Genomic DNA, 27,584 nt, shown 5'->3' with positions numbered 1-27,584 from the left:
TTGATTTCTTTCCCCTAATCTCTCAGTGGCAAACTTAATAACAGTGAGTATCTAACTGGTGCCTTTCCATTGATTTTTCTAATTTTATTTTATTCTACTTTTAGTTTTCGAGAATTCTGTTTTATTCGGTGGACTTACTCAGGACTTAAGCCTGAGAGACAGCCTCTCAGATAGCTCTGAGGGACGGTTCCCTGATTTTTATAATTTTAATTTAAAAAAATCATTTGTTTATTGAGTTTTTCATAGGTGCTTCTTAAGTTTCTGCTAGACTTCTTTAAAAGATATTGGTTTAAATGGCCTTTAGTTTTATTTATTATTTTTTAAATATTTATTTATTTGGCTGTGCCGAGTCTTAGTTGTGGCATGTGGGTTCTCTAGTTGCAGCATGCAGGATCTTTAGTTGCGACGTGCGGGATCTATCCCGGGCCCCCTGCATTGGGAGCACGGAGTCTTAACCACTGGGCCACCAGGGAAGTCCCTGGCCTTTAGTTTTAAAGTTGGTAAGCAGAAAGAGACTTGAGTTTATCTAGCCCAGGCTTTCGTTAGGAAAACTGTTCTTCAGAGATTTGTCTGAAGTCATTTGTCTACTTAGTAGCAGAGGTAATACAGGAACATTGGTTTCCTGATTCTCATGGAAATGCTCTTTCCCTTATGCCAACTACATTGCTTTCCTAATTTAGTACACTGGTGTCTGATTTCAGCACCCACAGTTTTGTGTGTCCTTTTAGCCAATGAGCATGTCACAAGAACTTCGAAACTAGACTTACTTGATTCTTTAATATTCATTCAGCAAATATTTCTCAGTATTTAACAGTCACTATTTTAGATCTTGGGGCTCAGTAAGTTCTCGTGCATTGAAGGAGGGAACCAAGAACTCCCAAAGAATGAGAGAACCAGAAATAAACATTTAGGTAAAAATTAAGAGTTCCAGATAGTTGTAAAGGCTCTGAAGAAAACAGAGACATGGAATATGGTAGCAGGATTATTTACTTTAGATAAATAGTCAGGAAAGGTTTCTGAGGAAGTGACATTTGAACTGAGACTTGAATGATAGGAAAAGGCAGCCATATGAAGATGTAGGGTTAGAGCATTTCAGGCAGATGCCCTAAGCTTGAACAAGCTTGACATGGTTGATGAATGGAAAGAAGGTGAACACTGCGGAGAGTGGGAGGAGAAGAGGTCAGAGAGGAGAGGACAGTTCAGTAGGGCTGTGTAGACCATGAAAATGGGCATTTAAAAATGGAATTGTATTCTAAGTGAAATGGAATGGCATTGGAGTAGGGGGGTAATTGACTTGAAAAGTATGTTTAAAAGATCATACTCCTTGATGGAGAGTGGATTGTAGGGTGATACTAATGAAGGCAAGGAGAAGTGGTTGCATTTGGGATTTATTTTGGAGTTCTGGATTTACTGATGGACTGGACGTGGGGATGGGAGGTTTGGGGAGCATGGTGAGAAAACGAGAGGAAGATGGTGGTAGACTGGGGGGAGAGTGGGTTTTAGGGGAGGAAATCAGATGGTTTTTCTGGGACTTGTTAAATTTGAGAAGCCTACTGGATATCCAGGGAGGCAGTTGAGTATTCATATCTAATGTTGAGGAGGAGAAATCAGGCCTGGAAACACATATCTGGGAGGCATCAGCATGAACACCGTATACTGAAGGAATTTGCATGGGGAAAGAAGAGAAGGTGGTCCAGAAATGAGCCCTGAAGCATTGCAACATTTAGAGACGTGAGGAGGGAAAGAAGTCAGCAGAGGTCCATGAGGCAGGAGGAAAGCCAAAACTACTGTGTTGTGGAAGCCAAGAAAAGAGTGAGTTTTAAGGAGGGATGTTAGCATTCACTTATATTAAATAAATAGTGCTGTCAGATCAGGTATGATGAGGACAGAGAAATGCCATTGGGTTTGGCAATATGGAAGGCATTGGTGACCCTGGATAGAGCAGTTTCACTGTTGTCATGGGGTTAAAAGCTGATTGGAGAGGGTCAAAGAATGATTGGAAGGTGAGGAATTAGAGACAATGGCTAGAGATGATTGTTTTTGAGAAGTTTTGCTGTGAAAGAGAGTCTAGAAATGGAATGATATCATGAGGGAAGAGACGGAGTCAAGGGAGTTTTTTTTTTTTTTTCTTTTTGTGCTTTTTTAAAAATTGGGAAATATCAAAGTTTGTTTATGAGTTGACAGGAATGATCCAGTAGAGGGGAAAATGAATGATACAGGAAAGGGGGATTAATTGTGGAGATGTCTTTAGGGTGGTGCTGGTGGGATGGGATGAGGACATAAGTGGGGACATTGCGCTTTTCTAGGATCAGGGATACGGTGGTATAACATGACCTCACATGCCCCTTTACACACAGCTCCTCTCTTCTGTCTCACCACATTCCTTTAGACCAAGTTGATTATCTTTCTTAATTACTAATTTTTTCTTCTGTGCTATATCTTATATGTTCTTTTGGATTTAATGTGTCCCATATAAGACTTAGCATGAGGCAGCTGGTGATATTTAACACCAGTTTTAACTTTTGTGCCAACAGGTGAAGCGAAAAATTTATTGCCATATCTTGGACCCAACAAAATGAGAGATTGTTTCTGCACCATAAATTTGGACCAGGAAGAAGTTTATCGTACCCAAGTTGTTGAAAAATCTTTAAGGTTTGTAAAAAATTGGTAAATTATCATTCATATGATATATATTGAATAAAAGTTTTTACACATTTTCCTGACTGTAATCATCAAGAAGACTTCCTTCATCTGAAACTTTTATTTTCCTTATAGATTCTGAGTTCATTTTTAGAGTTACAGAATCTCAGAGTTTGAAGGAACCTTAATGTTCATTGAGCTGGACTAAATGCCGTACGCTTAGTTCCTCCCGACAATTATTTTTGACAAGTAGTCATATGGCATTTGCTTAATAATGTTCCAGTGACCAAGGAGTTCACTGCCTCCTAAAAGCAGCCTGTTAGGTCTTAGAAGTATTCTGACTCTTGAAAAGCTCTTACATTTAATGATTAATGTCTGTCAAAAGGAGAACCTACCATATGCCAAGAACTTGCTGGGTGCTATTTATTCGTACATCCACAAGAACAAGATAGCCACAGTGCTTGCTTTCATGTGGCTTTTCATTGCCTCAAAATATATCTTCCTCTTAATTGTTCCTAATTGTGTCCCTTGGATTTCTGGAGAACAAGTTTAAGCCATCATTCACGTGACACTCTTTCAAGTTTTTGAAAACAACTACCAATATACCTCAGTTTTTTCTCTAGGCTAAATTTGCCCACTCATTTGAACTTTTCTCAAAGTACATCATTATTTTATTTCTCTTGAAAATAAATTACCCCTTAACGTTTATAAAAGTCACTTAACTAAGTAGGGCATTGTAAGGGAATGAACTCTTATGTAGATTTGTCATTTTTTGGAAGTGTAATAGCACTGCGAGAGTATCATAGCAAATTATAATTCATAAAATTGAGATGTGCCACCTCTTCCCTGTAATAGTGTTTGTGGATATAATTCTAGTGCAGAGCTGTACTGGAAGGATGCAGTCTTGTTCAGAGACAAGACTTAAAATAAGGGAATGAAGAGTTGTTGGAATGAACGTATGGTGGATGAAATATTTAGTAATCCAAGGAGATTTGAAGTAGTATACTTCACATCTTTAAATCGTAAATCACCTATCCCTGTTGTATTAGAATTTGTTTTTATTTATATAAATGATGAAACTGAGTCACAAAAAGCCTGAATAATTTGTGCATGTAATAAAGGAAGTTAGAAGCAAAACTGGGATAGGGACCTGAAACTATTTAAATCTCAATTTGTTATTTAATGTATGTTGATTCCGTATCAAACAAAAATCAGTTATATACAAAACTAGTAATTTTCAATAAATTGAATATTTGTGGTAGTTTCTAGTATGTAATATAGCTGTAAATGAATAACTAAAATAAGCTTACTATTTTTCCAGAACTCTTGCCTGCCTTTTCAGATATTTGTGTGGGGGAAATGATAAAACCAAGTATTTTTATCCATCTTAAATTATTATGCTAGATGCATAGCAACCTGGAAGATATTTTAAGGCTAGCAGTGGTTACCTTAGGTCATTTCAGTATAATTAGACTACATGTTTCTTGGATTCTAGGTGCCTCCTAGCGTTCTTCCTTGTGGAATAGGGTGAAAGAATTTGTAGTATAAACCCTTGCTCACCTTGCTTTCATTTCAGTGTTTTCTACCCTAGTGAATGTTGTGATAAGCTGTTAAGTCAAAAGTCAGTAGATATCATTTAGATCTTTTATGGGTTCTGAATATTATAGTTTTTATAGGTAGTCTGGATATAGAATTTTTCATGGCAGGTAAGTAGGAGTCACATATGGAATCCATAGCTCCTAAATCTCTACCTCAAATCCTTTTCAGAAGTAGGTGGTCTATAAACAAATTGAGTAGCAACACTTCTTGTACCTAGTGCTTCTCTTCCCCACACCAGGAATTTCCTTAGGAGTGATATGCAGGATTATAGGTTAGTGATAACAGTAGAGTATTGCTTTATAAAAACTATATGTCTAGTTATTGCTTCTAACCAACGTTGTTGAAAACTTTTTTTCAAATGGATTGATTAATTAATTAATTTATAAAATAAAGATGTGGGCGCCCAGATGTGGGGATTAGATTGTTGAGATTGTGATGATACAGTGATACAGATGACTTAGTGAATAATTCTCATCTTGTTCTTATTTGGCTTTAGAATGTGTTTTAAAAATAATATTTGAGTGTGGATGTGTAATATATAAAGGAAATTCTCAATTGTATATAAAATGATGCAAAGGAGAAAAATACCTAAACCTGTCTTTACCTAATAGTTGTTTTTGTGTTGATTGCTATATTGAGACTAATTAGAAAGACTATTTTGACAGACCACCTTTTAAGTTTATTTTGGTTACGTTTGAAGTGAAAAATATATTGACAAAAGTTGACCGGGTATTATAACAACTAAAAAGCTAAGTCAGCTGTTTTCTGGACAGGGTCAGAAATGATTTCTTTAAGAGTCATTTACTTTGCATTTTAGCTTCTCTTTAAGTTGTGACATCCTGGAGAGATTGCATTTTATGGTGACATTTTTAAAGTACCTTTTGTTCTTTAAACATTCTCAGGAAAGAGGTACTCTTGACAAAAGATGTTAACTAGAATTTCAGAAATTCATGTCTTCATAGGAGAATTTAAATATCAAAAGAGCATTCTTAAAATGAACTTAGAAAAATAAGCTGTTTCGTAGGAGAAACTCTTAGCAACTTGGGGGTAGACAAAGATTTCTTTACTTAGGGTGCCAAAAGCACCAATCATAAAAGAGGAAAACTGATAAACTGGATTTTATCAAAATCAGAGCCTTCTGCTCTTTGACACTGTCAAGAAAATGAAATGGCAAGCCACACCTAGGAGAAAATATTCTGACAAAGGACTTGCATCCAGAATTTATTAAAGCAAACAAACAGACCAAAAACCCAGTAAGAAGACAGACAAACCTTTTAAAATATGTGGAGGAAACTCAAACAAATCGTTCCTAAAATAAGATATACAAATGGGCAACAAGCACAGGAGAAGATATTCAGCATCGTTAGTCATCAGGAAAATGCAGTTTAAAACCACTTCTGTCACTACACATTCTTGAACATAATGTGTCACGATAGATATCAGATCACTGGTTCCCGTGACAGTATGGAGTGAGTCATTGCACAGGGGAACTTTGTTCTTTATCTCGATTGGGGTAGAGATTACACGGGTGTATACATTTATCATGTCACATTCACTAGAATAGCTATTTTTTTTCAAAACAACTTTTTATTGAAGTATAGTTGATTTATAATGTTGTAGAGTAGCTAATTTTAAAAAGGCTTTCAGTAGCAAAAGTTAACAATGACGTGGAGCCGCTGGAGCTCTTATCCCTCGCTCGTAGGCGTGCAAGATAGCACAGCCGCACTGGAGACAGTTTGACAGCTTCTCATAAATTAGAAGTTCACCTGCCTTTTAACTCAGCAATTCTATTTTTAGTTACCTGTCCAAAAGAACTGAACACATAAAAGAGCTTCGTATAAAAATATTCATAGCTGCCTTATTTTTAATAGCCCAAACTGGAAACAACTCAAATGCCATCACTAGGAGCATGGATTGTGGAATATTCATAAATGGAATATTACCCAGCACTTAAAACAAATGAACTAATGATATACACAGCAAGATGGAACAGATATCATAGACATTAAGCTGAGTGAAAGAAGCTGGACACAAGTGTACATACTATTTGATTCCATTTATATGAAATCCTACACCAGATCTTTAGTGCTAGAAATCAGATCACTGGTTGCCTGTGACAGGTATGATGGAGTAACTGCAGAGAAACAAGAGGGAACTTTGTGAGGAGTTGCAATGTTAATATATCTTGATTGGGATGGGCACTCTACAGGTTTATAAATTAATCAAAAGTCATTAACCTCTGTACTTTAAATTAGATTTTATTTTATGTAGTTTATACCTCAGTAAAGTTGATTAAAAATAACCTATTTTAATTTTTTAAAGTATGTTTTAAAATAACATTTTACGTAGCATTATTCATTTTAGGTGTTATGTATTATTGTGATTTATGTATTTTTGAGATGATGATGGTGTGAATGACACTGTCCTCAGCTCTCATTTGTGTCCACTTTAGGTGAGCATGACCCCAGGCAGTTACTGGATCTTCTGTCCACAGGACTCCAGAAAATCTGTTTGTTCAGAGCCCAGCCTGGCAATCGAGGTCCTTTCAGAGCTCAGCTTGGTTTGTACAGGGTTTAGCTGAAACTTAGCATAGAGAATTATTTTGGAACTCTTGAAGCTTTTCTTTATGGTGTTTAATCTGTAATTTTAATTTATTTTATTGAAAATATTATAGGAGGACACTGTTGAATTTAAATTTAATGAGCTTTCCCCCTTTTCTCTTTAGCCCGTTTTTCAGTGAAGAATTTTACTTTGAGATTCCAAGAACTTTCCAGTATTTGTCTTTCTATGTTTATGATAAGAATGTTTTACAAAGAGACCTTCGTATAGGTATGTACTATTCATAATTGTCTTTTAATCACAACATTCGTGTTTATATTCATTCTTTCTCTAAGTATAAAGTGTTGAAAACAACAGAATAATATATTCTCAACTTTCTAATCCTTTCCTGTAGACTTCATGTTCATTTGTGGATCTGATTTTTAATTTGAATGCTCAGCTTGGGTGACACTTCCTCAGGGAAGTGACATAACCAATCTCCCCCTAGTCATGGTACCATATGTTTCCATAGTACCTGGTGGGTCCCTTTCTGTAGTATTCATTATAGTTGTTCATCAGTTTGTTTGTTTTTTAGGTGTATCAGAGTCTATTTGTCTACTTCTTTTATGTTATTAGTAAAGCTTGATCCTGGGTAGAACTCTGATTTATATGAATCTGATTTGACAAATCAGTTTGTTGTTTAATGTCTAGGTGCTCTAGTTGAATATATATGATATTTATGAAGGCAGAGACTGTCACTGCCCGAGTGCCTTATATTTAGTAAATGCTCTGTAAATATTGTTGAATGGTTCAAAGAATGTTTTTTACAAAGATCACAGTATTTGATCCCCACCAAAGAACATCTGTTTTTGAAGTTTTTCTAACAGAAGTAATAATTCGGTTTAATCTAGTCATATTCTTCTCTCTGGCTATATTGGTGACTGGTAACTGTTTCTTAAGTAATTGTCTGAGGTATGATCTGTAGGCATCGACTAGGACAAAACTAACTGGCCACATATTGTCACGTTCATGGTCTTTGCACTACTATCTTTGAATAACAGGTAGAGGTCTGTAATTTACATGCATTACTCTCCCTTTTTAGTGTCCTGAATTTCATCATCTCCATCTCTCCTTTCCCATTTGAAACATGCTCATCTCCTACAGTTCAAATGATTACGCTTTATTTGGCTTTGACCTCTTAACTACCGTCTAAATTGTTTCTGCTTTTGCTATTGAATTCCTTAACAAATGGTCTATATCCTTCTGCTTCCTACTTATTTCTTTTTAAATCGCTGTGATCTGACTTCATTTTTCTGACAAACTTGTTTTTGAAGTTTGCCAAAAATCATTTTAGAGCAGATAAAATAACCTTTTAAAAACAATAATACTTTCTCTTAATTGTAAAATTATTACATGTTCTAAGGGATTGGTAATGACTCTGCATAAGAACAGTTATAGTTAATAGTCCGTGTATTTCTTCCCATTCTTTATTTCACACATTTATATTATTACATTGTACTATTTATTCAAGTTTTTTTCCTTTTTCATTTAATATCATCTAATGATCCTTTTCCCATGTCATTAAATATTTTTCACAAGTAATTTTTAAAATATCCTTTCTATAGGAATGTATTATCTTAACTACTCTCTTCGTGGTAGAGATTTATGTTTCCAGATTTTTGTTACTCTAAATGGTGTTGCTGTGAACATCCTTCTGCATAAATTTTTGCATGTCTTTTTTTCTAGGATAAATTCCTAGAGGTGAAAATACTGAGCCAAAGCGTTTGAATATTTTTAAGGTTTTTTCTATATATATTTTTCCATTGGCTCCCGGAAATATTGTACTAATTTACATTCCCCCAAACATGACATGGGCGTAATCATTTCACCATACCCTGGTCATTCTTGGATATTATCATTGAAAAATTTTTTTTTCCAGCTTGATAGTGAAAGAAATATTTCATTTTTCCAGTTTGATAGTGAAAGAAATATTTCATTTTAACTTGTATTTTCTGATTATTAGTGAACTTGAGGAATTTTTTCATGTGTTTATTGGTCTTTTACATTTTTCTTCTATGAATTAGTTGTTAATTCTTTTGCTTATTTTTCTTTTGGATGGAATTTTATCTTTTATTTATTCTTATGCATCCATATTTGATAAATATGTTAACTTCTGTCAGCTATATACATAACAAATACTTTGTCACAAAAGGCATTTTCATAGTTTTCAATCCTCGTCTGCCTCTATGTCACATTAGACTCTTTGGATTGCTTATTCAACTTGTTGAAAGCCAAGGAAAAGGCAATTTAATGACATTGTATTTTCCTAGTTGTCTTCCTTCTGACTTCTTTACTTATATGTAGACTTTTCTCTGTGTAGCAAACCCTTAATTATGGATCACCCCTGAGACTCCATCCTTAATTCAATTAAACAGACATTTACAAACACTTGTCTATGTGGCATACAAAAGATGGGGATATTAAGGTGAATAAGATTCAAGTTGCTCCCAGGTTTTCAGGCTGATTTATACTCTAATCCTAATATATTTAATAGGGTCTGTGCTGGAGGTAGGAACAAAGTACTTGGGAGCACAGAGTAAAGAAGAGTTAATTATGTTTGGTGGAGGATTAACAGAGACTACCTAGGTAGGAAAAGGAAGACGTTTCAAGATAATAGGGATTAGCAGAAGCAGAGAAGAAAAAGTGGATCATGTTTGTGGTGTATCTGCTGGAAAATGTAAATCACTTAGGCCAAGGGTGGTAGAAGATGAATCTGGGAATATGATTTGGACCAAGTTGTGGTGGACCCTCAAAGCTGTGTTAAGGAATTTGGACTTTATCCTGTAGACAGTAGTGTTGAGCCTTTTAAGAATGAGGAACCTTTTAAAAATCATATATAACTGCATATACGAATATAGTTTTGTAGTTTAACAACTTCCTGTGGTGTAAACAATAACTTATAAACTCAGAGTCTATAGGTTACGTATTTAAAGTGTGTATACATATATATAACTATATATACACATATTTTTAAAGTATATGAACATCTACTTTAAATATGTCATCTGTAGCAGCGGTCCCCAATCTTTTTGGCACCAGGGACCAGTTTCATGGAAGACAGGTTTTCCATGGACCTGGGGAGGGGTACGGTTTTGGGATGATTCAAGCACATTACATTTATTGTGCACTTTATTTCTATTATTATTATGTTGTAATATATAATGAAATAATTATACAACTCACCATACATAATGCAGAATCAGTGGGAGCCCTGAGCTTGTTTTCACTTGCCACTCACCGACAGGGTTTCGATATGAGTCTGCAAGCAGTTGATTTATTATGGTCTCTGTGCAGTCAAACCTCTCTGCTAATGATAGTCTGTATTTGCAGCCGCTCCCCAGTGCTAGCATCACCGCCTCAGCTCCACTCAGATCATCAGGCATTAGATTCTCATAAGGAGCGTGCAACCTACATCTGTCGCTTGTGTAGTTCACAGTAGGGTTCATGCTCCTATGAGAATCTAATGCCACTAATCTGACAGGAGGTGGAGCTCAGGCAGTAATGTGAGCGATGGGGAGCGGCTGTAAATACAGATGAAGCGTTGCTCGCTTGCCTGCCACTTACTTCCTGCTGTGCAGCCCGGTTCCTAACAGTGTGGATCCGTGGCCTGGGGGTTGGGGACCCCTGATCTATAGTTTATGCTTTAGAATGGAGAGAGGTTAAAGGCAGGGAGGCCATCAAGGAGGCTATTATCAAATGAGATGAGTAGGGTAGTGGCAGTGGAAATGCAAATGAGGGAATGTGCTTCACGGGAGTAGCTTTAAATAGGATTTAGGTACTAAGAAGATAAAGAGGATATAAGAAGGGAAAGAGTTAAAAATGGTCTTGTTTCTATGGTTGTCATTAACTGAGATACGGAGCATTCAGGATGGGAAAGGGAGATGATGACTTTGATTTCAAACAAGTTAAACTTGCATTACCTGGGGAGTATCTTGGTGGACATGTTGGTTGACTGTTGGAAATACAGATCTGAAGCTCAGAGAAGAAATCTGGATTTGATGTGGAGGTATGGATTTGAGTCATTAGCACTGAGTGATACTTGAAGCCTCCACTGGAATGAATGAAATTGCCCTGGGAGCATTTAAGGAGGGTTGCAGGGAAAATGAGGCTTTAGTGAAGATTGATTAAATGTATCAGGAAGTTGGAAGAGAGAGAGAAGAGATGAATATCTCAGAAGGCAGGGAGATCTTTTAATGGCAAGACTAGAGAGAGGTAGAGTAGGATAAAGATTGGCTAGAGGCTGTTGGTGATTATTAATGACCCCTGAGAGAGTGTGTATCTTTGATTGACTAAACATTTTAAGAAAATGTTTTGTAATTTTCATTACCTATTTACAAGTAGTCATTATATAGTATTTCTTGGGAAGGCCTTTAGTTGAGGTTTATAATTATGATTTCCAAAAGTTGCCCTTGTTTCGTTTTTTAATTTGTTTTTAAAGTAAAAATCAGTCCTTTGAGGAGTGGTATCAGAAGGCCATAACTTGGTGTGGGAACTGTTAAAAAAAAAAGTTTATTCTTATTAAGGAATAAAATTTCTACATTTAGTAGAAATTGTTTTTCCTTTTACAGATAGGAATTATTATTATTAAAGTAAACACAGTTTGTACATAGCCTTTAATTTAAAGTTGGAAAATAATCTTGATATTTTCACTTATAAATTTTTACATTTTTTTTACTTTAACGTATTTTTCTTTTGTCATTAACTCATAAAGTTAGGCGGCACTTTGTTTTTTTTAAATTTTGAGCTACTGGAAATTGAGTTGCCTCAATTATTTTATAACTGAGTTGTCCAATTGTAGGCTAAACAGTGCCATAGCATTTTCTGGGAATGAAATTTGAGCTAGGGTTGAGAGAGCCACCTTTTAAACTTAAGAAGATCTAAGAATGTGTATTTGTTGAATAGCTTTAAAAGCCTGTTTTTTGTTTTTAAATGAAAGCTGCTTTATTTATTTATTTTTGGCTGTGTTGGGTCTTCGTTTCTGTGCGAGGGCTTTCTCTAGTTGCGGCGAGCGGGGGCCACTCTTCATCGCGGTGCGCGGGCCTCTCACTATCGCAGCCTCTCTTGTTGCGGAGCACAGGCTCCAAACTGCGCAGGCTCAGCAGTTGTGGTTCACGGGCCTAGTTGCTCTGCAGCATGTGGGATCCTCCCAGACCAGGGCTCGAACCTGTGTCCCCTGCATTGGCAGGCAGATTCTCAACCACTGCGCCACCAGGGAAGCCCAGCCTGTTTGTTTTTTATTTTTAATTGTATAATAATATATGGATATTTTCCTTTTTGTAAAAAAATTTTTAATTATAGTATTACAGACAATTAATTTTGGCCACTGACCCCCCCTCCCAGTCCCTTTCCTGGAAGTAATAACTTATTAATATGGGGCATAGTTTTTCATATTAGGAATCCTTATATGCCAGGAACAGTTAGTATGAAAACTTGATTATAGATTAATTGAAAACTTGAAACATAGGAACCAAGCTGCAAAAAGATAGAAAATTGTAAAATTAAGGCTTTAAAAGTCTTTTACTGTGTGATTTATTGTCCTAAGTTATAGTGTCTTCTTCCCTTAAAAAAGGAGAAAAAGAGAAGAGAAAAACTTCATGTAAGAATAAAATTCCATTTCCAGTGAGGATCCTAATAATATTAAAACATATATATTTAACCTTCTAATGTGTATTTTCTAGTTATTTTAGTTTTCAGAGGGATCTAGGCTTAAGCAGTTAAACCATGGTTATCTTAGTAGACTGGTTTACTTGTTTTTCTTTCCCCATGGTTTAGAATGTTATAAGAGAATTTCAGTAGGATATTAGAGACCTGAATTCCTTTCATGACTCTATCACTAACTGCCTTTGTGACCTTAAATAAGTCACTCTACCTTCTTAGGCCTTGTTCACCTATGAAATAAGGTTGGGTTTAAGATAGCGAAGGTATTTCTTAAACCCTTTGAATTGTAATTTCTCCTGGCATTTAGCTCTTAAGTCAAACCTACTGTTTAAAAATTGCTTATGACTACACTTTTGTGTCTGCTTGCATAGGGACTGTATCAGTTATCTATTGCTACATAACAAATCACACCCCAGTACTCAGTGGCTTAATTTAGCAATCATATATTTGCTCATGATTCTGCAGGTTGTCAATTTGGGCCAGGCTTATCTGGGTGGTTCTTCTGGTGGTCTCACCTGGGGTCACTAATGTGCAGTTACCTGAAAAATTGACTGGGCTGAATGATCTGACCCATATGTCTCATGGCTGGTGCTGTCCATTATCTGAGCCTTCCACTCCACACGGTATTGAGGTTGCAAGAGGGTAAGCCCTACTGCAGGTGCTTATTAAGACTACTTGCATTACATTTGCTGATGTCCCATTGGCAAAAGTAAGTGGCATGGCCAAACCCAGAGTCAGTGCTGGAGGGGACCACACAGTGGCATAGAACAAGGAAGTATGATTTATTGGAAGCCATTAATATACCAGTCTACCACAGAGACCAAAAGGTATCAATCTAAACCCTGTACATGAAGGCATCTAAGTGTTGCCATCGATTGAATTGCTGTTAACTGATACTGCCAGAATTTGTTCAGTCCTCTGGTTCTTTTTCATCTTGTATAGGCAGTCACACTTATCGCTACTTTTATCTGCCCTTTCAGCCATTTCTACTAGTAGCCAAGTAGGAAAAAGGCCATCAAGATTTTGCCCGTTGGTGATCTGTATCAGGATGAAATTTCTAAGAATATGTTGTGCTTAAAAATGGGGGCCTAGTATAACATGATATTTACAGATGGTAAGAAAATGCTTCTTAGAAGTGGTAATGGAAAGCTAAGAATACTTTTTTTACTTAGAGACCAACAGAAATGGTTTCTGTGTCCACAGTTCCTTCATTTCTTTTTGTGTTTCCTCTCCTTGTCTGATTTTAAGGAACTAATATAGCATCTGGTATATATGTGTGTATATATGTGGTCTAAGCTCTTTCTGTCTATGGGTTTGTCAGTACAGTGGGGAAATGAAATGGTACCTTTAAATAATGTGTTGGGTATTTGGTTCCTGGGGTGGTTGGTTGATTATTTATATATTTGTTTATTTTCAATGTTGGTGATCTCACAGCTAGTGAAATAATGAGTTAACTTTGTTTAAAATAGTAAACATTAAACTAAAACACTTTGGAGACTGTTGGAGGCATGGAATAGGTTTCATTAGAGCTGAAAGTTGTTTCAAATACAGAGGAGGTAAATGAGATGTAGAATTTAAATAAATTGCCCAAGATCACACAGCTTAATAAGTAACAGAATTAGTGTCTGTAGTGTCTGTAGTGTAGACACTACAGAGTTAGTGTCTGTGTTGGAAGGAGCATGAACAGGCAGGCATACCTTGGTTTTGAAAGCTGGCTTTAGCACTTATTAGTGGGCAGGTTTTTGATATCATTCAGCTTTCCTCATCTGTAATATATGCTCTTCCCCCAAGATTGTTATGAAGATTAAACAAAATGTGTAAGAATATTTACTACCTGGTAGCTGTTCAGTAAATGCTGGCTTTTCTTTCAGTTCAGTGCTCTTTCCACTGTATCAGGCTGCCTACCTTTAATATTTAAAAGCTGTCATCTAACCTGTTTAACTAAGGATAACTCACAACAAATACGAATGATGATCGATTTTTTTGGTCTTATTTGTATTTCAGACACTTGTTCCTCCCCTCCCTGTTCCTCTCCTCCTTCTCCAATTTCCTTTCCCTTTTACCTTCCCACCTTTCTCATTCATTCTTTTATTCATTTTCCCTCCCTCCCTCCCCTCCTAACCCTTCTCTACCCTGTTTGATTCCCTAGGGCTGATGACATATATTTCTTTTTCATATGTTATATTGCCTATTGAAGTGCTGAACATGTTGCAGGTATCCTAATACCTAATGACTTCAAATATTTTTCTTTATTTTTCTCTGTTGTTCTTTGTCAGTTTCTCTGACTTCTTGAGATCATGTGTTCTTCCCTGCTTCTTCAGGCTGACTAAATCTTTACATTTTAGAAACTGACATCTTAAAAGGAACTTGATAAGAATAAGAACTGGCAATAAAATTGCAGGTTTTTCTCAACTTACAAACGGCTTATTTATACGGCTAGTCAGAAAAGAGTTTCCCCCTCAGAAGACAAGAACCATTCAATTCTTTTGTGACAGTGAGTACCATGGATACATGAGACATGAAATAGGAGGAAGAGGGTCCTTGCCTTAGGATTTTTTTTTTTAACCTGTGAACTAAGAGAGGATTCTCTCTTGGGAAGGCACTTGTGACAAAGAAGATGTGTTTCCAGTGATCTGAGTTGTGAGTTATAAATAGAACAGGTAGATTCCTACTCTAGTTTTTAGAAGTATTATTGGTTAAATAGACTTTGGTTAAGGAAGTCTGGAAATCAACTCACCATTTAAAATACAAAGCCATTGTGATTATTTGTTGAATCAGTAAATGAATCAAACCAGAAAACTTCTGAATAAACTTTTTTAAAAGCCCTTTTTTTAAGTTGGGGGCTTGCTTTAGTGATGTTTGTATGCATTATACATGCACATGTATGTACATCTACATACACATTCATAAATTATGTATAAAACTAAAAATCCTGGAAATTGTAGAATAAGGGTCTTATAATATTAAATTTTTAAATAATAGCTTTATTGATGTGTTATTTACATGCCATAAAACTTACCCTTTTAAAGTGTGCAGTGCAATGGTTTTAAGTATATTCACAGAGTTGTGCAACCATTACCACTGTCTAATTCTAGAATAAAATTTTAAAGATAGTTTTTCTGTGTTTGTTTTCCTGTTATGCCTTTTCTTTCCACTTGATACACAAAAATTGATATATCTTGACAGAAATTTTTTTTACTGTTTTCTCAAAGTTTTCAAATGTTGAACTAAAAGATCAAGATGGTCATAAGTGAAAAGGGTATGAAGTATAATTAGGGTACTTAAAATGGAAATTCTTGTTTGATAAAATAAAGTGAACTATTTTTTACTTTAGCATATATCCTTTGTTGAAGCTTTTGTGTTGAATATTGGAACAAATTGTCGGTCATATGCAAAACTATGTCTACTTCTTAAAACTTGAATTGAGGAAGGAAATGCTTTGTACCAACATGGCAAATACTTCATTATAATAAGAACATTTCTGTTTCTTCCTCTCATACTTCTTTGTTCATTGTACTGTATCTGTCTCTGAGACGTAGAAACTCTTTAGGGAACTGCTTTGATTTTTTTTGTGTGTGTGTATGCATTGAAGCAGCATAAGCAGTGTTTACAGTGTTTTGATAAAGCAAATTTTTAATAAAATTGTTTTAATCCCATAATTTCAAGTCAGTTTTCAAAATTATTAGTGACCATATGATACTGTTTTTCTGTTCTCTTAATTAGAGCTTATAAACTCTTATTAAATGCAAATATGTCTGCTCAGACAGAACATATGGTTTATTCATAGTGTTAAGGAGTTGAGAGGATTAGTTTGCACTATCATTGTACATTGAAAACGCAGTTGCATATAAATACAACTGAGTTTTGGTCTAAACCCCTAATTCAAAATGGCCCAGAGAAGGGTCTGCCAATGGGTAGAGGGAAATGAGGCACATTTTCATTTTTTAGGATATAGAAAAACGCTTTATAAAAATGGATTTTTTGATATCAACAGATACAAATTATTTTTAAATGTTTTCTACAAAGTATTATATGTAACAGTGCTAATGGTTATATATAATATGTTTCCTCATTGTTTTACTTATTTCTTACAGGAAAAGTAGCCATCAAAAAAGAAGACTTGTGTAACCACAGTGGCAGAGAAACTTGGTTTTCACTACAGCCTATTGATTCCAATTCAGAGGTTCAGGTAAATATTAAGGATTAAGTGATGGAAGAGATTGTCACACACAGAAAATAAGTGTAAAACGAACTAATTATACTAGTTCATTTAGAGAGAGCTTATCATACCTTATTTTAAATTCTGGCACCAAATATTATAGACCTCTGAGTAACATATAACTGGAAGGAAATGCCTCGCCACATGAAATCAAGGATAATGTACGTGTATGTGCACGCGTATGTGTTTGGGGGGGTTATGTTAGGAGGACATTTTTTTTCCTTCCATAGTTCTTTTATTTGGGTCACAGTAGCAAATTACTAACTTTTTTAGATGGGGAAACGGTTTTAATGGAAAAGATATATTTTATTAATTCTGAGGAGAATCCTTAGAAGTCTGTGATTTATTTCATCTGTTCTGACCAGGATGCTCTCTTTACTCTCTAATACACTAGACTTGGGAAAATGTTATTCATTCAAACCATGCCTGAGCCCACCATGCAGAGCTTTCATTCCCATACCTACCCTTCCTTTTGTTCATCTTTCTTTTTATTTCAAAGGGTATCATTAATTATTTTAAAGCTCTTCTTTCCTCTTGCCAAAATAAGAGATCTTAAAGATTCTGTGTGTGAATAAAGATGTATGTTTAGCCATGTAGCTTAACTTTTGTATTTGTTTCTCAAAAGTCTGAGTTACTCTTAGAAATTATTTCTATCTAAAGGGAATCCTTTTTTTGTAACCCTATTTATTTATAAAATATGATAAGGATTGTGAAACCATTTCCCAAGGGCATAACTGCAAGCAGAATTCTTCTTCTCTAAAAAGTTATAATTTGCCACTATGACTCAAACAGAAGTTTTAGGTAAGAAAAAAGTACTGCACACACCCCCACAGGTATTTGCAAATAAAGTGCCTGTGTCTGTTTCCTCATAACCTCTCAAGCATTCTGTTTGATTAAATTCTCAAAAAATTAAGTATTTGTTTGCTAAGACCCCTTCTTAAGTATAAAATATAATTGAAACTTCTCCTGTTTTTCCACCCTACCCCATTTTAATGTTCTTTTCTTTCCATTTGACAATAACTTTTATTCTTATCCCAGTTATACTGTATGGTAAATGATCCAGGTGAAAGGCAATGTGATGAAGTGGAAAGGGTTTTAAAGTAGAAGTCTAAAAATTGAGGTCCTAATTTTCATATGTGGTTATTTTACTGACCCTGAATTTTATTTCTATAAAATGGGAATGAAAGTTGCCATGTTGACTCATATGATTGTGAGAATTAAATGAAATACCTTTAAGAGTATTTTGAAAGCTGTTGATAGTTATACAAATGTAAAATGTCTGTTTACCACCAGTCAGTCAGGTGTCCATTTCCCTAATACGCCTTTACCAAAAGGCAGACATGAAAGTTTTGAAGTGCTAGTTTTTCTTTTTAATAGTTTTAACAAAAAAGAAAGATAAGAAAAGGCTTTGAGAATTTGGTCTAAAATGAAGTTTGAGGATTATTTTAAGATGTAGTTTATTAAAGTCCATTCTTCTTCTTGTGGCCAGTGTTACTTGCTAAAGGATTTAAGGGACCCAACTCTCCAAAGTTAGAAATTTCTATAGAATACTCTTTATATAATTACTGGAGATGGTATTAGAGATCAGTACTGGGTAACAGGCTTTTTATTTGATTGTATGTATAAAACTCATGGCTGAAACACAAAAATCTGCAAACAGCATTTAACCGTTAGATATCATGACATTTTTTATTTGCTACGAATTATTTTCATAACCATGAGTTTTTAACCTTTACAGTTCTTTTGTCTTAAATGATAGTTGATCTGTAAGATCTACTCACTATTTAAAATAAACTTTAGAAGGAAGAATACTTAAGGGGATGGGAGGGGGTGCATGACACTTATTACCACATTAATCTGGTACATTGGGAATATTGTTTCGCTCCAAAGCTGATCTAGGAATATTAAATCAACCTCGTGAGTCTAAAAAAGTTAGAAAAGCAGCCTGATTCATACAAATCCTATTTTGTTAATGAATTTGTTCACTTGCATAAGTTTTATAAAATTTCATTAAAATATCATGGAAGTAAGAGCAGTTGATGGAGCCATAGGAGAAAGCTGTGAGACAGATTGAGTTCAGCAGGAATTTAATAATTACTATTAGTAATTAGAACAGCATATATCTAGCACAGTACTAAGGATTTAATATATTTTATCTGACTTAATCTTCAGATTAGCATTATGAGGTGTAGGTAGCATTACCTCTATTTTGTAGATGTGGAAAATGGATTCATAGAGGTTAAATGACATCTGCAAAGTCACAAAACTATTAAGTGATGGAACCATCATTCCCATAAAGAGCATGTCTGATTCTAAAACTCCTAACCACAGTGTTTTACTACCTTTCACTATTCTGTACTGTTGGTCATAAAAAGGCTTCAACATAGATTATTAAGAGAATCACTTAGGAAAATCTGAGTATAAGGCACAGACGCTTACCCAAATTAGCTCAAAGAAAAAGGGAGGGACATTAGAAAGTTCCTGGGAAGCTCCTTGGAGTATAATTACAAGAATTTCAGCATGGCCAGTGAGAGCTAGAAAGTTGTCAGGCATTTACATGGGAGCTGCATCCTAAGTGGAGATCAGGTTTCTTACTATAATATAATAGACTAGATACAGTTCGCATAGAATTATTTTTGAAAAGACTTTAATTTCTCATAAAGTAAACTAAAATAATGGGTGGTTTGTTTGTTTTTGGTTGACCACCACATAAAATAGCTGGCTTGCATTTAGCACCACGGTGAATGAAAAATACATACTGTATCTTTAAAGTGTAGACTTCTCAACACAGCAGTAGGTACTGCAGGAGGCACATAGGATTGAGACCCACTGATTCCTTTCTCCCTACTCATGTGCTCATTGTGCTCCTTGAGTATAAGTGCTCACTGTTTAAATAGTCTTTTTCTTCTTTCCCTTTTATTTTGTAAAGTGAATAGTTAATGTTTTCTCTCTATTTTTCACTCTAATTTTTTTTTTTTTTTTGGCTGTGTTGGGTTCTCATTGCTGGGCGCAGACTCCTCTCTGGTTGTGGTGAGCAGGGACCACTCCTTGCTGCGATGTGCAGGCCTCTCATTGCGGGGGCCTCTCGTTGCAGAGCACAGGTTCTAGGCGCGTGGGCTTCAGTAGTTGTGGCACACGGACTCAGTAGTTGTGGCTCGTGGGCTCTAGAGCGCAGACTCAGTAGTTGTGGCCCACGGGCCCAGCCGCTCCGAGGCATGTGGGATCTTCCCAGACCAGGGCCCGAACCCGTGTCCCCTGCATTGACAGGCAGACTCCCAGCCACTGTGCCACCAGAGAAGCCCCTGCTCTAATTTTAATAACTATTCACTTTGCAAAATGAAGGGGAAAGAAGAAAAACGTTGTTTAATGATGAGATTCCATGGTATTCTTTTCGTATGTCTTATGAGACTAACATATCTCTCCCTTCTGCTTCTCTCTATAAATCCACTCTAATTTCTTGTTGACAGCTAAAAAATGCCACATCCATCTTTGAGCCTACTTGAGCATACAGCCCCCTCACCCTCTTAAGGTCTGACTCAGTTCTCTGCCACAATTTAGAGAGAAAATTTGGCAGACTTGGGTCACATGCCCACTGCAGTCTAATTTGATATGATTGGAGATTAAAGTTTTGGGGCATTGTCCCCTAAGAAAGGGATTTAGGTAGAGGAAATGATTGGTATCTCTACTTCAGAGGAGATGTTTGATTTCCTAGCTCTAATTGGCATTTGTACCCAAAAGAGTTGCTAAATTATTGTTGTCTGAGGATCTTCAACTGTGACATGAGAACTTCAGTATATAGGATTCCCTTCAGTTCTAAAGTTCTAGGGAAGTAACATGTAGAAACATAATTTAGCCCTCAGATGAAAGGATTCCATAGTAATAAGATGGGTTTTATACCAAAACAGTTCAAAAATTGCTAAGAACACTAACCTCTTACCTTGAATTGTTTCCCAGATGCTTTATTATTGCTGTTAATGTTAATTGTTTTCAGTTTTCTTTTCAAACATTCAAGACAGTATTAATAATATTTCATGAGTGTGTTTTGCTACACTTTTTTTTCCTTTTCTTTTTGTTTTGTTTTGCAGCGTTCCCCTGTGGCTTGAACTATTCTTTTCTCAACCCACTCTAATCTGCCTTCAAACCCCACAGTGGGTTGGAGGGAGAGCGTAGACAGCTCTCAATAATGTTACGCATGACACTGTGTTAAGTCTAGTGGACATTTTTTAGTCCTCCTCTTACATGGTCTTTCAGCAACTTTTGATACTGTTGACTGCTCCCTCTTTTTCAAAGCATTTCCTTCCTTAAGTTTGTGGTCCTGGTTATCATCCTATTTCACTTGGTGTTCTTTCTCTGTATTCTTTGCCACATAAACGAAGTTAATATGAGTTGTATCGGTGCCCCTTCCTATAAATCTTCTTTTGGCTTAGGTCATCTGCAGCCATGCTTTTAGCTGTTTGGTCCTGGAGCTCACAATAACTAAGTATTTTTCCTTTCTTTATTTTTTAGGTACTATGATAAAAAGTATGCTTTTATATAAGACTGATTAAACCAAATCTGTCTTATGGAGAAGTTGGTGCTCTCATTAATTAAGGGTGTTTGTCTCACACAGCTTGTACAAGCAGTGAATCCAGATGCAATATCAATCAATCACATCCTTTTGATGTAATTACTTAGTTAATAAGTCTTTTTACCAACAGGCTTATCTTGAATTTCTGGATCCTGCCATAAGTTGTTGATTGTTTTACAGGTTGTGTTTTTTTTGGTGTGTGTGGGGTGGTAATATGGCCTCTGCCCTTGTTTAAAACAAGCAAGCATTTTAAAAAAATCCAAAGATTATAGCTAATAATGCATAAATCAAGGGGTTTTTTTACATGCTCAATTAAGACATAATGAGTATAAAGGTATCTTAAAAACTTCATTTGTAAATTTATAAACATGAAATAATAAAGGAATGAGCCATTCTAGATCATAATAAATACTTCTTTAAAGAGAAAACAAATCCATCCATAAACAGAAGGTATTAAGTAAAACCTTTATTTTTTCATCAGATAGGCAGTCGTGTCCAAAATGATTTATAGAATTAATTACTATATATAAAAGCATCCATCAGAAATCTAGAAGTTTCCTTCATATGAAGAAAAATTTTCATCAGTTGAAATATACTTGAGTTCTGTGGAATGGTTGTTAAAATTTAATTTAATTGTCGTTTAAATTAATTTATTAATGTTGATAAAACAAAAAATGTTTAGACTCAGGAAGTTTTTAAGTGCGTGCATTGTGTTTTGCCCAAATAACTATATTCATTTGAATTTCCCAAATTGTATGCAGAAATTCACATAATATCTTCTAAATGGTACCAAGACTATACATTACTGTAAAATTAAAATAATCACAGATTTTTCTGTGTGAAATTTTTGTAGCAGTAACTGAAATAAAGTTAGAATATAAACCTTCAGACAGTAATAAGTTCCTAAATATGCTGCCTAATACAAACTAATGTGATATAATTGCTTATATCAACCTAATATAATTAGTGGTATGAAATATATATAGAATAATACCCTTTAAGTATCTGATTTATTTTTAAATTTTGTCACTATTTTGTCACTGAACCTCCCCTAGGAGGTTGGATAATAAGAAAGCTGTTGTGGACCAATCACATTGCATGTTTATCACCAAATATAGTTCCTTGTCAGCATCTTACAGTTACCTCTTTGTAAGTAATGTCCCTGTATTTTTTTAGTTACCTTAGGATTTTCTCTTTATATTTTGTTTTCATCAGTTTTACTAGGCTGCACCTACGTGTGATTTTCTTTTTATCCTACTTGGGTGTTCCTAGGGTCTCTTGATTACTGTGCCTTGATGTCTTTTGTCAGTTTAGGAAAATTCCAGGCAATTATCTCTTCAGCTTTTTTTTTCCCCTGTTCGTTCTTTTTCCTCTCTTCTGGGACTTCAGTTACGTGAATAATAGACCATTTTACTATGTCTCATATGTCTCTTATACTCTCTCCCTCTCTGACTAACCTGTCTCCTATTTCACCAATCCTCTTTTCAGCTGTGGCTAATCTGTTAAATACATGTTCATTTTGGTTATTTTATTGTTTAATTCTAAATTTTTCATTTGACATATTTTATACTTTACAGGTATTTGCTGAGTTTTTCATTTTGTTTTCTATTTCAAAAAAAGAAAAATCTGTCCGTTAACTCCAACATCTGTGTCTCCTGTGAATCTGCTCTTTGTCAGTTTTTGATTTTTTGGTTTTTGTGTTTGCAGGGGGTGGGTTGGTGTGTGGTCTTAGGGCATGCTTTGTAATTTTTGATGGAATGCTGGACATTGAAATATGAGCTATTTTAGAGATAACTTGAAACTCTGGATGATATTTTTTTCTTCCTCCAGGAAAGATTTACTTTAGCTTTTGGCATGTGGTTAGGCTGGAAACCGATCACTTTAATCCAGTTAGGGATTTGGCTGATTCCAGGCTAGGTTTTACTCTTTGTAAAGGCCGATCTACGTTGTTCACCCTTTGTACTCAAGCATAGGCCTTTAAAGGTTCCAACAGAAAGCCTGGGTGTTTATGAGAGCCACTCTATCTTGGTGGGCCCTGGGCTCCCATTTTTATCATGCCCAGTGTGAGATTGTGGAAAGTTTTGAGTAAGCTTTCCAGCCTCTCAAGCCACTGCTGAAGTTAGGGAGTCCTTTTCAATAAGCTTCTTTGGATGCTCTACCGGCAACGTCTGTTTATATCTCATTGGCCAGAACTGTATCTTATGGCTATCCTTAGCCACTATCCCTGGCTTCAAGGGAAACTAGGAAATGTTTTGCTGAACTCTCCTCCCTACCCCACAAATAAACTAGTTTTGCTACAATCTAAATCTATAAAATGGTGACAAATGCAAGTAAACTGAACTGTCATGTGAACATAGTAAGGAATACTAAATTTTTCTTAAATGTTTTCAAATTTGGGTTTCTAACACTAAAAAGTAGCTTCAAATAATTTTTAAAATTTCTTGTTCCTTTTACTTCATTAGAAAGCAAAACACAATGGTAGTAGAAACTTACAAAATCTAGATGAACAAAAAGAAAACAATTTGAAATCCTACCAACCAAAGATAAGTTCTATCAATGTTTTGGTAGATAGCGTTGTAGTAATTTTATATAGTAATATATATAGTATGTTTTATTTTTATAAATTAATATTGTATTATACACCCTCTTGTGACTTGTTCCTTCTACTAAGTATCATGTATATATTTCCATGTTAAAGTATATAATGAGGTAGTGTTTTATAGTTTAGAAATTATAATTTCCTTAATTTAACTCATAATGCTTTTTAATTTTAGTGTTCCACCCTTATAGTATGTGTCTTGTGTCTGCTTGTTCTCTCCCCACTCTTTTCTTGACCAGGTTAATACGTAATTACGTTATTGTTGACTAATGCCAAAGGAATGTTCTGTTTAACAGCCAGCGGGAGTAATGAACATATTAGGTAGGCTCTGACTCTGATAATGATTCCTGGGAGAACCCCATTAAATATCTTCTGATTTCTAGTCTTGAGTTGATACAGTGCTGTGATTTTTAGTTGTGAATGAAATTATTATACTTTTTTCCTATTCTATATTGTTTGTATTGTTTTAAAAATAGATTAGATCCTAGACATTTCCTGAGAAACAGTTGGGAGTGCCTTGTTAGTATACAGTTTCTACCATAAAATACATACATGTTAAAATGGTACAACTGCTTTGAGATGTAAATGTTGGTGCAGTTGGCTAGGCTCACTCATTTGTCAAGTGACACAGATGCTGGTGTGACAGCAAATATGATTCAAAATTCTGGTTGAGTAATACTATAAATTACTACCTATCATGAACCTTCTTGAGGTCACTCTTGAATAGTAGGGGTTGTGATTATTAAATGCTGGACTAATGAAAGACCTATTTTATAAATTATGTATGGTTTTATAAATATTTGTGTCTAGATTTTTAGTGGAAGGTTGGCTAGATATAGTTCCAGTTCCACCTAACTGCTAATTTTATGACAGCTATTGCCTTTGTGTTTTAGAGCTTAGCTTTCTCATGCAGACTTTTGTGTTGAGATCCATCAGTGTTTATTGCTCATCTGTCTAACGCTGAGATTTGTAGTTAGTGGACCTCAGAGTCACTCTTGTATAAAATATGCCGATTAAAAATAGGCTGATTGGGCTTCCTTGGTGGCACAGTGGTTGAGAGTCCGCCTGCCGATGCAGGGGACACGGGTTTGTGCCCCGGTCCGGGAAGATCCCACATGCCACGGAGCGGCTGGGCCCGTGAGCCATGGCTGCTGAGCCTGCGTGTCCAGAGCCTGTGCTCCACAACGGGAGAGGCCACAACAGTGAGAGGCCCGCGTACCGTAAAAAAAAAAAAAAAAGGCTGATTCAGGTTAGATTTCTGTGTGTGTCTGAAAGGGGTTGTTCCAAAGAGGAACAGTGACTAGATAATAAACTTTCCTATCTCTGATGAAATAACTTATATCAGTAGTCCCTGGATATCACACCCCTGAAATCTCCAGTTGGCAATGTGGCAGTTTGTCTTGTCAGCTGGATGGAGGTAATCCAACACTGATTCTTAACCAGTTCAGAATTGCTGATAGCCAGTTTAGAATTGCTCATCACCAGTGGCAGGGTAGAAATATCAAGCTCTAGATTATATTGTTCCTAAGCCTTTGTTTCTTGAGAAGTTGATAGTTTGCTTTAAACTTACACTACTGAATTTTTTAAAAATCCATTTATTAATGGCTGTTTAAGAAAGTAGTCCTTTATTTTCATTTTCAGTATCCCATTTTTTCATCAGTGCTCTTGGCCATATATTGTTATCTCTTATTTATTGTCTGCCCAACTAGATTGTGAGTTCTTATAAGCAGTGACTTTGTTTTATACTTCTTTGGATTCCTACCCACTCCCACAGTGCCTCCTAAAATGTAGTAGATATTCCATAAATCTTAATTATTTGAGAAAAGTAAGTGTTGGCAAATTGAATCTTACTAGCTTTAACTTAGTTTTATTGTTTTAGAATTGTATGATTTCTCTGTCTTTTAATGATACTTGTCTCTATACTTATTATCTTCTCTGGAAAAAGCATTCTACATCTTGTAATTTGCTAAATTCAAAATTTCCTAAAATGTAAGTTTTGTCTTTCTTTTTGATTCATGATAATTGAGATAAATATTTGTTGAACTGGGCATAAAATTCTTAAATTTAATACCACGTGTGATATAAGCATTTGACTGCTTATTTTTCAGATTTTGATCTACATTGTTGGTTATTAGTCATTTAACAAGTACTTAATGGAGACAAAGCCATGTGCTAAGGATCACTAGTATTTAGTTAGTGAATAACTAAATATTATGGCTACCATTTGAAAAAGTACATACCTTTAATTAATATTTTATCTGTAAAATAGACTTCTCAGTTTGTAATTTTTTTTTCATTATAGGGTAAAGTTCACCTTGAATTAAAACTGAATGAACTGATAACAGAAAATGGAACTGTGTGCCAGCAGCTTGTTGTACAGTAAGCATATTTCTTTTACCAAAGTCAACTAGATATAATTCTCCATTTTGTATTCTTTGAATTTTAAGCCAACTCCTTATTTTAAATACTTTAGAAACTTTTTTCAGAAATGAACTCTGCTATGCCATTCCTTTATTAATTTGTTTTCCACTTTATTTTCTCACATCTAGTCTACTCAGATTACATATGATGAGTCATTAATTCATTCAACCAGTATTTATTTAATGTGTGTTACATGATAGATGTAGGATCACAGATAAATGTGTCTAACCAGCAAGCAGCTATGAGTTGGAAAAGCTTCCCAGTAGAGGGCCTCTAGAAACTCTAGATACAGCACAGCAGAGCATTAGGGACCTTGGGGCTAAAACTAAATGTGTACCTTGAGATTACCAGTATTGATTCTCACCTACTTTGAATTCCTTTTTTCCTCTTTTCTCTCAACTTATTTTTATCACCCCGATTCAAATCTTCTAACTGTTCTGGAAATCTGTTTCAGCCTAATCCTCCACCTTTTCCCTCTCACCCAAACCCTTCCTCTGTGTTGTCAACAAACAATGGGATATCCCTGACTTCTGAATGTTCTCTCTCTGTCTTAACTGATACGTGAATATCCCCTGAAGTACTGTTTCCTCTACTGCCTTCTCAATCTGAGGCTATGTATTCCACCATACCCATGTACCTTAGAGCCAGGGAGTAGGGTCAGGGAGTAGGGTCAATATTACTCTCCTACTGCTGCTCCAGGCTATGGTTTATTCTCCTAATTATGAACACCCCAGATCCTTTGAGGTATTCTCTCTTTATATAAATATACATATTGATATTTATGTGCTTATATATATACATAAAATACTATATATAATATTACTCAGTTAATTTTTTCTGAACTCTTTTAAAGAAGGTTGCACATATTATAATCCTTAATATATCCGTGTGTATTTCCTAAGAAAAGGGATATTCTCTTAAATATAATATTTAAATGTACTTTAGTACAGTTATCAAATTCAGGAAATTTAACATTGTTACAATAAAAGTATAATCTGTAGTTTTTATATTTCAATACTTTAATCTACAGTTACAATATTTCACTTTTGTCAACTGTTCCAATAATGTCCTTTAAGACACATTTTTTCTCTCCAAGAAGGATACAGTTCAAGATTATGTATTACATTCAGTTCTCATGTCTCTGATCTCCTTAACCTGTACTTTTAGCTATTCTTTGTCTTTCATGGAGGTGAGATTTTTGAAGAATACAGGCCAGTTGTTTTTTCACATGTTCCTCAGTTTGGATTTACCTACTAAAAACAGGATTTGTTTACAGTTTTTTC

At 35.3% G+C, this 27,584-nt stretch overlaps 1 protein-coding gene across 4 annotated transcripts in view; it reads left to right on the top strand.

The window, feature by feature from the left end:
* Positions 1-27,584, top strand: part of RASA2 (RAS p21 protein activator 2) — a 117,904-nt gene that overhangs the window by 22,006 nt on the left and 68,314 nt on the right. For all 4 annotated transcript variants that reach the window (XM_073803752.1, XM_019934280.3, XM_019934281.3 and 1 more), the window contains 4 exons: positions 2,535-2,652; positions 6,965-7,068; positions 16,590-16,684; positions 26,183-26,259. In XM_073803752.1, coding sequence (XP_073659853.1) covers positions 2,535-2,652; positions 6,965-7,068; positions 16,590-16,684; positions 26,183-26,259 — 394 coding nt within the window. The remainder of the gene's footprint in view (positions 1-2,534; positions 2,653-6,964; positions 7,069-16,589; positions 16,685-26,182; positions 26,260-27,584) is intronic.

This window comes from Tursiops truncatus, chromosome 4, assembly GCF_011762595.2.
Source record: "Tursiops truncatus isolate mTurTru1 chromosome 4, mTurTru1.mat.Y, whole genome shotgun sequence".
Classification (NCBI taxonomy): domain Eukaryota; kingdom Metazoa; phylum Chordata; class Mammalia; order Artiodactyla; family Delphinidae; genus Tursiops; species Tursiops truncatus.
The sequence above is the reverse complement of the archived record's forward strand: the minus strand, read 5'-3'. Positions and strand labels throughout refer to the sequence as shown.